Source organism: Haliotis cracherodii, unplaced genomic scaffold, assembly GCF_022045235.1.
Source record: "Haliotis cracherodii isolate W230 unplaced genomic scaffold, xgHalCrac1.p SCAF_17, whole genome shotgun sequence".
Classification (NCBI taxonomy): domain Eukaryota; kingdom Metazoa; phylum Mollusca; class Gastropoda; order Lepetellida; family Haliotidae; genus Haliotis; species Haliotis cracherodii.
The window spans coordinates 24,764,010-24,778,791 of record NW_027266272.1 but is presented as its reverse complement, the minus strand read 5'-3'; the positions used below and the strand labels follow the sequence as shown (position 1 = coordinate 24,778,791).

General features: G+C 39.2%; 1 protein-coding gene across 2 annotated transcripts in view; it reads left to right on the top strand.

Annotated features, from left to right (window-relative positions):
* The window catches only part of LOC139464986 (corepressor interacting with RBPJ 1-like), a 29,276-nt gene extending 21,117 nt beyond the window's left edge, over positions 1-8,159 (top strand). For both annotated transcript variants that reach the window (XM_071246642.1, XM_071246641.1), the window contains exons 9-10: positions 4,342-4,437; positions 5,530-8,159. In XM_071246642.1, the coding sequence (XP_071102743.1) occupies positions 4,342-4,437; positions 5,530-6,224 (791 nt within the window). In that variant the 3' untranslated portion in view covers positions 6,225-8,159. The remainder of the gene's footprint in view (positions 1-4,341; positions 4,438-5,529) is intronic.
* Positions 8,160-14,782: the final 6,623 nt, after the last annotated feature.

Below are 14,782 nucleotides of genomic sequence, written 5' to 3'. Positions count from 1 at the left end.
ATGATTGTGTGTGTTGTGTTGAATCTTGTTTGATTGTGTGTGTCTTGTTGAATCTTGTTTGATTGTGTGTGTCTTGTTGAATCACTTGATTGTGTCTTGTTGAATCTTGTTTGATTGTGTTGAATCTTGTTTGATTGTGTGTTGTGTTGAATCTTGTTGCTTGTGTTGTTTTTTTAACCTTGTTTGATTGGGTGCATCTTGTTGAATCTTGTTTGATTGGGTGCATCTTGTTGAATCTTGTATGATTGTGTGTGTTGTGTTGAATCTTGTTTGATTGTGTGTGTCTTGTTGAATCTTGTTTGATTGTGTGTGTCTTGTTGAATCACTTGATTGTGTCTTGTTGAATCTTGTTTGATTGTGTTGAATCTTGTTTGATTGTGTGTTGTGTTGAATCTTGTTGCTTGTGTTGTTTTTTTAACCTTGTTTGATTGGGTGCATCTTGTTGAATCTTGTTTGATTGGGTGCATCTTGTTGAATCTTGTATGATTGTGTGTGTTGTGTTGAATCTTGTTTGATTGTGTGTGTCTTGTTGAATCTTGTTTGATTGTGTGTGTCTTGTTGAATCACTTGATTGTGTCTTGTTGAATCTTGTTTGATTGTGTTGAATCTTGTTTGATTGTGTGTTGTGTTGAATCTTGTTGCTTGTGTTGTTTTTTTAACCTTGTTTGATTGGGTGCATCTTGTTGAATCTTGTTTGATTGGGTGCATCTTGTTGAACCTTGTATGATTGTGTGTGTTGTGTTGAATCTTGTTTGATTGTGTGTGTCTTGTTGAATCACTTGATTGTGTCTTGTTGAATCTTGTTTGATTGTGTTGAATCTTGTTTGATTGTGTGTTGTGTTGAATCTTGTTGCTTGTGTTGTTTTTTTAACCTTGTTTGATTGGGTGCATCTTGTTGAATCTTGTTTGATTGGGTGCATCTTGTTGAATCTTGTTTGAATGGGTGCATCTTGTTGACTCTCATTCGATTGTATGTCTTGTTGAAACTATTTGGACAATTTCTAGTTGACCAGGACCGACGGTCCAAGTGGGCTTATTGCGTGACACTTTGAGATGGCTTTTTAAAAATATTGAAGCAAAAGTTCAGTTGTTAAAAACTAAGCATCTTCTTAGTCACTACAAGGTCTAGGAATCTGAAAGATTGATATCTGGTGAAGAAATGCAATAGGATTCAGATTTGTTGAGAAAATAGAAAAAAAACTTTGAAGAATGTTGCAAAATATTTAGTCTTTGAAATTTGACTCAGATTTGATCATGGCATGTATTAACAAATGTAGGCTCAAAGGGGTGATATTTTGGTAGGATAAGCAGCATTACGCATGTTATGTGTAACTGGTATTATCCATTCTTTATCATGAAGATCCGGGGTAGAACAGGTCTTCAGCAACCCATGCTTGTAGTATAAGGCGACAATTGGATAAGGTGGTCAGGCCAGCTGACTTGGTTGATGCATGTCAGCATATCTCAAATGCGTAGATGGATCATGTTGTTAATGACTGGATTGTATGCTTCAGACTTATTTATTTAGAGACCACTATTATATAGCTGGAATATTGCTGAGTGCGGCGTTACGAAACAAATATACTAATAAACATTCTTGATTGCATAAACTTTGAAGAAAATTGCAGTACGCTCAGTTATTGTGAGGAGTTACCTCCCTTTGACTACTGTTCACCATGGAGGCTGCAGTTATTGTCATTGATCTGAAACTTTAGTATCAATATATCAGCTCAAAAGTATTTATTTATGGTGTTATTGATAAAAAAACAGCAATCTTATAAACGTAGTATTATGATCTGATATTAACGCAATGATAAACCTAGTGGTTGATTTGGTTGGTTGGATTGTTGTTTAACGCCGCACTCAGCAAAATTCCAGCTATATGACAGCGGTCTGGACCAGACAATCCTGTGATCGACATCATGAGCACAAATCCATGCAATTGGGATCGATGACATGCATCAACCAAGTCAGCGAGCTTGACCACTCGATCCCAGTAGTCGCCTCTTACGACAAGCATTGTCGCCTTTTATGGCAAGCATGGGCTGCTGAAGATCTATTCTACACCGTATCTTCACAGGTCGATAAACCTAGAGGGAACTGTCTTTAAGTTCAATGCTATAAACTTTTGACTAAATAGTTAGGGTTTGCCGATGTGTGGAGTTTTTCTGTAGCCAAACATCTCATCAAATCATTTGGCACTATATGATAAATTGGTCAGTTCACTCAGACGTTATATTCAATGTTTCTAAAGTTACTACATTGTGCGCCATTACATCTTAAGATATTGATTATTTAAAGAAAGACATTATGGGGGATAGAGACTTTTTGCCTTCTTGTATCATAGATATATACTAGGAATGGAAACTATTTATCCTATATTATCAATGATACGAGGCATATTGCATGTTTGATGGCGCCAACAAAGAGACGGTCATCTTTACGGGGGGGATGGGGGTGTAATTACCAGACCCGTATTATACCCCGGGCCGGGCTGAAATGGCTTATCAGTGCAGTTTGAATGGGGGATTGATATCAGCCTGGGTGTTAGGAAATTGGAGTTACGTCCCTTAGTGCATCGTCTGCTCGGCTAACTTTCCCGTGACAATATCTTCCAAACAAGGCCCATTTGAGAGCCCATTCCTGGTGTCCCCCGCCGTGATATTGCAGGAATATTGCTAAAAGTGGCGTAAAACCATACTCACTCACTCACTCACTCACTCACTCACTCACTCACTCACTCACTCACTCACTCACTCACTGTGCCATCGGGAATTCATTTGTGTCTATGGGGTATGATATGAAAACTGACATTTAATAACCTCTATGTATTATGCTTGCCAAGTGCAATGTTTATCTTTCTAATTTATGATATTTATGACAGGGAAACACTAGCAGCTAATAATCTTTTAATATGAATTAATAATAAAATTAGTTTTTCTGCATTTGTAAAGATAACCATTTCCTTGAAGCGTGCAAATTGTCATCTATTTAATGCTAAATATGAACCAGGCTGATCTATTAAATGTTTAAGCTTGAATTGTGTCATTGTCCATCTCAACCATGGAAGTCACAATAACTTTAAACATTTCTTTGGCATTGATAGTGGCGAGGTAGTTCTTGTAACATGCGAGTAATGTTCACTGCCTCAGGCATGTCATCCCAAGGCAAGAGAGTTAACTGACTTTAAAAGTCCAGTCTCCACCCTTGCCGAACCAGGCTGGAGTTCCTGGACTCGATCATAGCGCCACCAGTGGCTATTACGAATTAAGTCCCTTCTAAGCCTCTCCTATGGACCAATCAGATTCCACCTCTTGTATCACTTGCATTTGCTTCAAACAAAATAGCGGCGCCCAGTCAGGACGATCTGATCGATAATCAAGATCTATATTGTGCATCAAATCATGTGAGCACCTTGATTAAAAACATGAAAAGATTAGGAAAATATCTGTTGACAACGAGTTGGCAGTACACATGCTTTGCAAATCCTGTAATCTGCCTCACAGTTTTCAAACCAGATTTCGATTCCGTTGCACGATTTTGCTTGGACTATGCATAGACTTGTTAGTCCAGACAATATGTAACTCCATAATACCAGCCTAGTTGGGCAAGGGTGGAAACTGGACTTTTATAGACAGTTGACTCTCTTGCCTCTGGAAGATGTGAGTTACTAGATTAGTATCAATATTCATACATTAATATTGACATTAAAAAATTTACGATCCATCAATATAATGATAAACAATCCCAAGAATAAATTGTGTATTTTACACAAATCCCATTTCTTTGTTACACATATTGACTCAGAAACATCTCCATAATCTACTGAAACAGTGGCCTTTGAAAAGTGAAGATCCGGTGTAGAATAGGTCTTCTGCAACCCATGCTTGTCGTAAAAGGTGACTATGCTTGTCGTAAGAAGCGACAACAGGGCTCGCTGACTTGGTTTTACGCAGCTTTCAGCAATATTCCAGCAATATCACGATGGAGTACCCCTGAGAATGGGCTTCACACATTGTACCCATGTGGAGAATCGAACCCGGGCCTTTCGGCGTAATGAGCCAATGCTGTAACTACAAGGTTACCCCATCTCCCCCCGGGTTAGAATAGCTCCCCAGCAACAATGCCGGTTGTAAGATGTATCTTGGTGACTTGGTTGATTGTATGACATTATACCGGCGTGGATTGTTGCTTACAGTATTAACCACTGGATTGTCTGGTCGATTGTTTAAAGGCCTTCAGTGTATAGATGGAATATTGCTGAGTGTGGTGTTGAACAAAACAACAAACAAACAATTTATCTGTTACCATGGTTACATGTCATATCCTCTCTTTCTGTAGATTCTGAAAAGAGGGGAAGAAAGAAGAAGTTGAGGACCAGTAAAAGAAAAAATGCAGACTCAGACTCCGAGAGTAGCAGCAGCGATGACAGTGATGGTGAGTTTAGGCCAGTATGATAGTGGGTTCGAATCCTGATTCACCCCAATTATGTTTCTAGGTTTGTCAGCAACATACCCGTGCCCATGGGTTTCACCGAAGTGATAAACGTCTGAGACCTGCATCACTTCGGGCTTTCCTCCCACATTAAGCTGACACGCCACGATATAACTGGAATACTGTTAAAAAGCAGCATTAAACCCAACTCACTCACTCACTGGACATCATCAAGTTTGTGATCAATCTGAAGCCCACAGCTAAAACATAAAGAATTTTGGTGATGTGACTCCCGAACGGGACCTACTGGCGTGACTTGCTAACAAGAAATGTTAACAGTTGAGTTTGGTCCCTTTTCAGTCTTGGCACAGCTAGTCCAGGGATTGACCATTTCATTTCCTGCGGGGGCCTCTGGTTTTCGTTTTTGAGACTTTTAGATATTTTCAGTCCGAGCTTCAAGATTGTTTTTCTGAAAATGCTGATAGGAAGAGCCAAAGAATTTTGTAAAATTGTTTTTTCAAGTATTTTGGGGAACAGGTCAACTAAAAAAACAACAGGCTCCTCTTGAATATCAGTTGGTTCGACATCAACTTCTGGTTCATTACAACACAAATCAAATATGGTTTTCAGATCCACAGACCCAATAATTAAACATTTTGAGTAAAAATAAAATCTGGAAAGCATTTGGTGTATTTTAATTTTAATGTGCCATATGCAAACTTACATTTTCAGCTCCAAAGATTATGTATATGTAGTACCTTAAACTGCCAGACAAGCAAGACCAGGGCCCACTTGCACAAAGCGATCTTAGCGCTAAGATGATCATAACTCCCATACTTTAACATAGGCTTACAATAGTCGTAGGGCAAAGATCGCTTTGTGCAAGTGGGCCAAGACTCCCAAAACTGCTTACGGAACATGGCAGTTTCTTCAGATTAGACACTTTTGTTTGCTATTAAACATGTTTCTTCACCTGCCGACAAGTATTTTCTACTCAAAATCTGTAAACAAATACCTAGAAAAATACTGGCCTTAAGGGCAAAGTAAATTTCTTTTAGACTACTTTGAGAAATTTAATATATTTTTAAATTTCAGATCCAAGGGGAGCTTACTCTGTTAGAAGTAGAGATGTTCGACCAAAAGAAACACGACCCAGTAAACGAGGATCTCCATCTTCATATCAAGGACACTCTATTGGTGAGCGTAGTCGGAGCCCTATACATAGGTCACATGACCGAGAGGCCCTTCAACGTAGATCCGAACCGACAAGGTCACGAAGAGACTCATCCTCGGAGGAAGATCATAAACAGGATCACAGGATCAGACATCACAAACATCAGTCTGATCATCAGAGAAAGGGGGGGAAGTCACAAGACAATAAACAAGGGAGATATCAGCCCTCAAGCTCAGATTCCGAGGATGACCGATCGCATGAGAGGAGTAAAAAAATGAAGCGTGAATACAAACAGCGATTTAATTCTGATTCTGAAAATGAGAAATATGCATCAAGAAATGGCAACTCTAGTCGCAGAGGTTCGAAAAAGCAGCGGTCAAGCTCGTCTGATTCTGAGGATGAGAGGCAGGTTTCGAAAAGGAGGGATGTTGATGGCGACAGGTACAGAGACAGAGAGTCGGGCAAAGTGAGACGAGATGTAGATGAAGATCGCTATGACAGAGATCGGTCAAGGAAGGAGAGAAGATATGAGAGAGATGACAGGAGAGACAGAAGAGAGGAGAGAAATGAGGGGAGGGACAGAAAGAGAAGCAGAGATAGACACTGCCAGGTTTAAGAGATGATCCAAGCTCATCAAAATCAGATCGTTTACTCAGATACAATACTTCTCTTCATTCAAATCTGAGGACCACCATAGGAGTCCTGTCGGGGGAACCTTCTAAACAGACAGTCTGCATCAAAGCATCTTAAGTGAGCAAACAGCGTATCTGGTTTCTGTATCTCAAATATGAACTAAGATGATAAGTTCCAAGTGGAGATAAATAAGGCCACATCATTACAGTATAGTGTTGTGGTTATTTTATGCAGCCATTGATTCTGAATGCTATCTGCACCAGGGGCGGTCGGGTAACCTAGTGGTTTAAGCGTTCGCTCGTCACGTCGAAGACCCGGGTTCGATTCCCGACATGTGTACAATGTGTGAAGCCCATTTCTGGTGTCCCCCGCAGTGATATTGCTGGAATATTGCTAAAAGCGGCGTAAAACATGGGACAAACAGGGAGTACACTGAAGGAATGCTTCTGGGTGGGTTTACATTTGCAAGTCAAACTGAGGTCGTACCAAAAGGAAACAAAATAGTTTTTGAAATCTGACATCTGACTGGCAGTAATAACCATGTATCCTTAATTTTTTTTGGCGCTCAGGGTTCTCAGGGTTCTCCTAATGCGACCTATGGTGATGTGTTCAGATATTCACGCAGAGGCATCGTGTAGGAGTGAAAGATCTGATTGGAGACATGAGTCAAGGTCAAGGAGACAGAACAACTAACTGGCCATGGGAGCAGTTCTATCAAGTTTTCAAGGATCAAGCTTTCGTGTTGTTTGCAGTTCAAGCAAGTCAATAAATAACAGCTCCTATTATTATTATTATTTATATTATTTAATATACTATGAAAATGAGCCTGATCTCCATCATGAGTATAACAAGGAGTGGAGTGGTAAGGCAGTAAAATATCAATAGTTTTCAGTTTATCGTTTTAGATGGATTTTGGAGATGAATTAAACCTTGGAACTGAAGTTTCCTTTGAATGTGATAACCATAACAACAAATAAAATGTAAAGTTTGAGATATGACCGATTTGCTTTTTCTTTACCCTAATAATTTAAGAAAAAGAAACTTCAACATTACCATGTGTAAATTACTACCACTCATGATCAAATGAAAAACAAATTTGAACAGCATTGCATGTTTTTTATTGAAACTGTAAAACAATCGTAACTATCGATATTCCTAATTGAAATCGATACTATTGATCGGAAACTGATTTAACATTCGATTTATTGACTTTAAGTGCTCTTCAATAGCAATATATCAATATTTCGATTTATCGTGACACCCCTATAAGGCAGCCATCTTGACATAAACCAAAGCTCTGCTGCACCACTAGCTATATAAATCTCTGTGAAGTAGGACTCACTTCAGAATGCTGTTTGGAGTCGCCTGTAACATCTGTTCTCTACAGAGGCCACAGTTTTCATATTTAGTGGGTGGAGGTTATGTCTCGAAACTTTGGAATTCATTTTGTATCCTAAACTGAACTGCTCCCTTGTGCTTCTCGAATGACTTGAGAGAAAAATCTCGGATCTTCACATGAAGTGCTCACCAAACATTATTCCATGAACTGTATTTGTATTAAGCTGTAACTTTTATTTCTTGATTTTATGATTTGTGAACAGAGTATCGAGTATTTGTCACCCGTTGCTCAGTATCTGGATAAAGTTGTTGTGTCACAAATAAATACGATTTCAAAATATGTCTATTTTATGAGGAAATAGATACAATGCGATGCTTAGTTTTGTTCCAGATGTATGTATAATGTCGGATAGTGTTTTACCATGTTTATAGTTCTAGTTTCTGGACGTGGCGAAATGTTGCCGATGTGATGTTAAATTTAACTCCCTCACTCTAGTTTCTCATTGATATGTGATACAGGACATTGAATGTAAATATATTGCATTTAATCATGTTTGTGTGAACATATTGGGTGCAAATAAAAGAGAAATCCCAACATGACTTTGTGCTTATTAATCAGTCGGTAAAGATCAGGACATAAAGGTGATGCAGTGCATATACTGCCAAGTACCAGTCTTGGAAGAAGGGCTTGCTCCTTTGTGACATGTTGTGAACAATTACGAAACGTCATTATTTAATTGGTTAGTTTTTGTATTTCAAAATGAGAACCCTTTCTGTACTCGAACATTTTCATGGGAAAATTTATGTAGGATACAATTTTTGAAAATGGCGTATTTATTTTGAAATACAGTCAGCAGTGCTGAACTCTTCTGGTGGAATGTATAGTGAGCAGTTTCCTAACTCTGTAGATAACTTTGATTCATGGATCCCAGTAATTATTGTGATATCTCGTAAATTATCCTCGTATGACGTCACACAGCGGTACTTTTAATTAACACACTCCCATGCCTTGCTGACAAAAATGTTCTGAATCGCTGCATTTCAAGTTAAAGTACTCACGGAAATGAAAAGAAACTGTTTTTTCGACCTCAGATCTTAAATAAATGTAGTTAATATACAAAATATGTAAATATTCAAACAACTAAATTAGTACTACTTGGGCCGTGGCACAAATACAGCATATCAAATGTTTTTATGCCTTTTTACACGTAAAAGTGTAAAAATGTGAATAAAACAGACTACTGTGAAACAGGGCATAACCAGGTGTAAGTAGATCAAGGTGACCTATAACACCTTGACGACAGGTGAGAACAGGTGCATAATGCCTATAGTCTGTTTCTGCTATGTCAATTTGGACTTAGTTTTATTTTTGAATGTTGAAAGTGCCGACAAATTACCTCCTGTAAAGTACATTTTGTATTGTTCACTGAGATCAAACTAGCAAATCCAGACTAGTACTTTTTCGAGTTGTTTTGTTATTTCGTATTTACAGCTACGTAACACTTTGTGTCGATTTTTGAATTGAGAAAAACAGTTTTTTTTCATTTCCGTGAGTACTTTAGTGTAGTAACAGCAACTGTGAGATAAACAGCCCTACATCACTAATACATAATATAATGTTCACAAAATGTAAAAAAAAAGAAGAGATACCGTAAGCACGTGCCTCCTCACATCTAGCCATCTGCATGTGGTCCACGAATCATGGTGATGTCAGATTTTGTGTGCACATGAATGGATGATGAATGCATATGGCTTCGGTAACTGTCACAAGTGGAATCTTCAGTATTTTCTTTTAGTTGAAAAGAATTATGAAATAATCGGTGAGTATTCAAAATATAATCGTACGTTTAGACCATGAATTTGGTGCACGTTCTTTATATCCATGAATCATATAATGTTGGAGGCGTCACGGGTGGCCCAGTTGTCTAAAGTGGCACATTTCACTCTGGAGACTTGCATCCCTTGATGTGCCAGAAACCAATGATTGTATGTTCAAATTCCAGATCCATCCTCAGGGATGGAAACTAGCACTATCCAGCCAACCTAGACCAGTTTTGTTAGCGTTATAGGTATCCTGTGCTGGTAGAAGTTCAATCATTTGGGGGATTATTTCTGTTATCACAATTTGGGTTAGTAGACATTCTTTGTTAATTTCCATCAGCGCCCTGATTATTTTGTCAGCATCATACCCATGCTTGTGTGTTTCGTCATAGTGGTAAACATCGAGGATTTGCATCACTTTGGGCTTTCCTCCCTCTTGAGTGAATGACTTGGATTTTATGCTGCTTTTAGCAATATTCCAGTAATATCATGGCGGGGGACACCAGAAATGGACTTCACACTTTGTACCCATGTGGGGAATCAAACCCGGGTCTTCAGCGTGATGAGCAAATGCTTTAACCACTCGGCTACGCCACCACCATCCTACCTTATAAAACTGATAGCTGTGATGTAACTGAAATACTGTTTAAAGCGGCATTAAATCCAAATACCGTATTCGACGTGATAAGCGCCCCGCTCTAATAAGCGCCCACGGCGATAATTGCTAACATATTGGCTAGTGAACAATCCCAATTAGCACCCCTTCCGATTGATCAATGTACACAAGACTTATTTATTCGCGTATAATACGCATTCGTGTGTTATATGCACCCTTAATTATGGGCAATTAAATTCTGGAAAAATATATCGTACATAAACATTTCAGGCTGTCAGCATAAACCACGAAATTTATCTTTCAACTCTGTTTTTTCCACCAAAATAATATTCTAATAAGAGCCCCCTATTTCTAATTTTGAGAGTGCCCTGGGCGCTTATTATGTCGAACACGATACTCAATTTTCATCACGCTGTGATAACCTAAATACTGCTCAATGGGGCTTGTAACCCCGCTCAAGGACAGGGTAGGCCCAGTCATCTAATGCTGCAATTTGCTCTGCAGAGTTGTGTCCTTTGGGCAAGCCAGAAACCTATGATCGTGATTTGAATCCCAATTCTCTCCGATTATGTTTCTAGGTTTGTCAGCACCACGCCCGTGCTTGTGGGTTCACCAAAGTGGTAAAACATCCAAGACCTGCATCACTTGGGGCTTTCCTAGTTGACATGCTGTGATAGGACCCAATTGGGTGGATCGATGCTCATGATGTCAATCACATCAATCACTGGACTGTCTGGTCTAGACTCGATTATTTACAGACCGCCGTCATATAGCAGGAATATTGCTGAGTGCGGTGTAAAACAACATAACAACAAACAACAAACAAACCCAACTCACTAAAACCCACCTCAAACACTCAAACCCAACTCACACACTCAAACTCCCCTCACTCACACAAACCAAACTCACTTGGTTTTTTGGCCAGGATGGAAATAACAAACAACGTGAATAAAGCAAATGTTTATTACACTTACTGCACATCACAAGTTCAACAACAAACAACAATGTATAGAATGGACCAATGTGGCTGTCCACTTGTAGAGTATCGGGGAAGCATGCAGTACATTCGCTGTGAAACCGTATCAATGTAAACCACTCCGCTTGTACAATCTGACACCTACAGGTCGCTAATACAAAGCCATGATTCATACCTTCATAAAGTTCTCAAATTGCACTTAGCTTCACAAGCTCCATCAGATGCAAATTACTGACTATCATGGACATTTTCAATACCAACTAGCTCTCAAACCATTTATACTACCCAACAGAAGTTAAAGAACACCTGATACTGTCAGACCGCCTCCGTGGTCTAATGGTAGAGCGTCTGCCCGGAGAGTGGAAGGTCCGGGGTTCGATCCCCAGCCACGTCATACCAAAAGACGTTAAAAGATGGTACTTCTTGTTACCCTGTCTGGCGCTCGGCATTAAGGGGCCAAAACAAGGACTGGTCGGCTCGGAGTCAGTATACTGTGTCTGAGTGGGGTATTCATGTTTAACTGCGGCATGGTATCTCAGTGTGCTAGCACTATAAATCGGCATCAGTCCAGACTAGTACAAGCAGCCACACACACACACACACACACACGCTATATAAGTGCAATAATCTTGGACGCGACGTTAAACCCCATTTCACCTCACCTCACCTGATACTGTCGTTATGGGGTGCATCAGATGTTCTGTAACTTTTTTTGAGTTGTATATCTTCCAAGTACACCAAATATTTCAATTCACAAATGTATTTGGTCGAAACTTGACGAACATGTAAACACGAAAGAGTTGAATTTACTATCTCGATCTATCTAAAAATAGTAACAGCTGCCAAGGCAATAAACTTGACCCCTTCGTGTAGACTCTTACATTTAAATGTTTAACGGTTTGGCGGTATTCTAAGGAGAATGGTTTGGGAACAAGCAACATAACAGTTTCCATGATATTCTGAAATTGTACTCTTAACGAGCTTATGAAGGCCCGTGCAGTGTAGAATGTTATAAAGGCGTGAATCGCTGTAAATGGGCGGCCAGTGGATGTCAGATGGTATAAAAGAGGAGCCGTATATACCGTATTCGTCGTAATAAGCGCCCACGGCGATATTTGCTAATATACTGGCTAGTGAACAATCCCAATTAGCACCCCTTCCGATTGATAAATGTACACAAGGCTTTTTATTCGAGCCTAATACGTTTGTTATATGCACCCTTAATTATGGGTAATTAAATTCTGGAAAAATATATCTGTCGTTTATAAACATTTCAGCATAAACATGTTTTTTTTCACCCAAAAAATGTTCTAATAAGAGCCCCCTAATTAGTATTTTGAGAGCGCCCTGGGCGCTTATTATGTCGAATACGGTACCTACAATGTCGCAGCTAGCAGTAGACTCTGACATAGCTCAGGACAGTGTGCCATCCTTGCAGAAAAATCCTGTCTCGTAGAGGAGGAGTCAGTGTACATGAATAATAGGATTGATATTATGCAAAACTGCCAGTGAAATTATATTGATACAAACATATCGATCATGTTTAAATCTGCTTTTTAGTTTTTAAAGTGCATCTAATCCAAGGTGTCACCCACAGTAAGTAAAATATCTAAACTCTGGAATGTTGACAGAATACATAGCAATTCACCTGCACATTGTGAAGGCTTGTGAAACATGATAATATATTAAATTTTCATTACTGATATTTTGGGTGAGAAATTTGTTGAAATAAGCAACTGGAATCTCAAGGTCAAACCTGGTGTGATAGAGGGCTATAGAATACAATACAGATACTTTATATATTTGGACAAGTAGCCTTCAAAAGTTTACTTTCTCTTGGACAAGCAAACATTTTAGTCTTTTTCTGTAATTTGCAATTAGGAAGGTCACAGGTGGACCAAATTGCTTCAAATCACAATGCAGAGTTGTGGCCCTTAAATGAGGCAGGATCTGCATGTCTCTCTGGACTTTGCCCTGCATTTAGCAGACACTGTGATATGAAGGAGTTACAGTGCTAGATTCAACTGCCTTGCTGTGTGACCAGCCGATTGATTATGTTGTCTTGTTTGTATCAATATAATATTCACCACCCTGACATGGATTTTAGTAACAAACAATGAAGCCATTTGGAAACACTGTATTGGGAAGAACCATATGAATAAGATGTAATACATTGTATGAATGACATGTAAAATAATTGTTCAGTAAATGTATTTGTTCATAAAAATACATCAGATTTGTTTTTCATATACAAGTGTCAGTTTGGTCAGTGAAGTGTTTTTTTGACTGTAGTTTCATTTTCTATGATTGCTGCTTTTAAAAATCTATTTTGATTTACCATATTCGCTGTAATAAGCACACCCTACTAAGACTGAAGATTAACAGTTTGTACACTACAGCTCCTTTGACATTTTTTTATGTTGACTACAGTTTTCACTGTGACAAGGCCATGGTTCTAACCAGAAAGAATAAGGAATTGTTTAAATGAAAAACACAAAAACAGTTTGTTTTGGTCAAGGGGAAGGGGGGTGTGTGAATATTATTTTCTATTATGCATATCAATTCACAGCAGTGATTCACAGCTAAGATTCAGGACATCAAACATGATACACTTTTGTCACAATGTCTTTGCTTCTACAGCATCAGTGAACTGAGCCTTGACTATCCTGGGTGTTTTATCACCATTCTGTTTTCTAGATACCCTGGTCCCACTTGCACAATGCGATCTTAGCGCTAAGACTATTGTAAGCCTATGTTAAAGTATGGGAGTTAAGATCATCTTAGCGCTAAGATCCCTTTGTGCAAGTGAGCCCTGGACCCATTCACAACCATAGCTTCGTTTGGAGTCGAGTGAGTGAGTGAGTGAGTGAGTGAGTATGGTTTTACGCCGCTTTTAGCAACATTCCAGCAATATCACGGCGGGGAACACCAGAAATGGGCTTCACACATTGTACCCATGTCGGGAATCGAACCCGGGTCTTCGGCGTGACGAGCGAACGCTTTAACGACTAGGCTACCCGACCGCTCCTGTTTGGAGTTGAGTTCAAATGACATGATACTAATAATATCAGGCCAATCAAATTACCCTCTTCTTTCTTGATCGAAACAAGTTACAATATCATGAGTGTTTGCCTTGCCTATCCTATCTTAAATATTACCCTGCTTAAGTCATTTATAACAATTTTCTGATTTGAATAAATGTATCGAGGACTCCTATAAAGCCACAATTTTGAAATTAGATCTATGCCATACTCTTTAAGAAGTGGGGGAGTTTGGTTTTACACCACTTTTAATAGTATTCCAGGTGTACAACAGCATGTCAGTTTAATGTGGAAGGAAAGCCTGAAGTGATGCATATCTCCGAGTCAGCCATTTATGTCTTTGGTAACACCTACAGCACAGGTATGGTGCTGACAAAATCGAAAAATAATCGGGGGGAACCAGGATTCGAACCCACAATCATGATTTCATAGAAATCAATTTCATTGGTTGATGATTTTAAAGCTCACAGGACCCGTGAAGATCCGGGGTAGAATAGGTCTTCAGGAACCCAAGCTAGCTGTAAAAGGCGACTTTGCTTGTCGTAAGAGGCGACTAACAGGATCGGGTGGTCAGACTCGCTGACTTGGTTGATGCATGTCATCGTATCCCAATTGCGTGGATTGATGCTCATGATGTCAACCACTGGATTGTCTGGTCCAGACTCGATTATTTACAGGCCACCGTCATATAGCTGGAATATTGCTGAGTGTGGCGTTAAACAACAAACAAACAAACAAACAAAAATCAA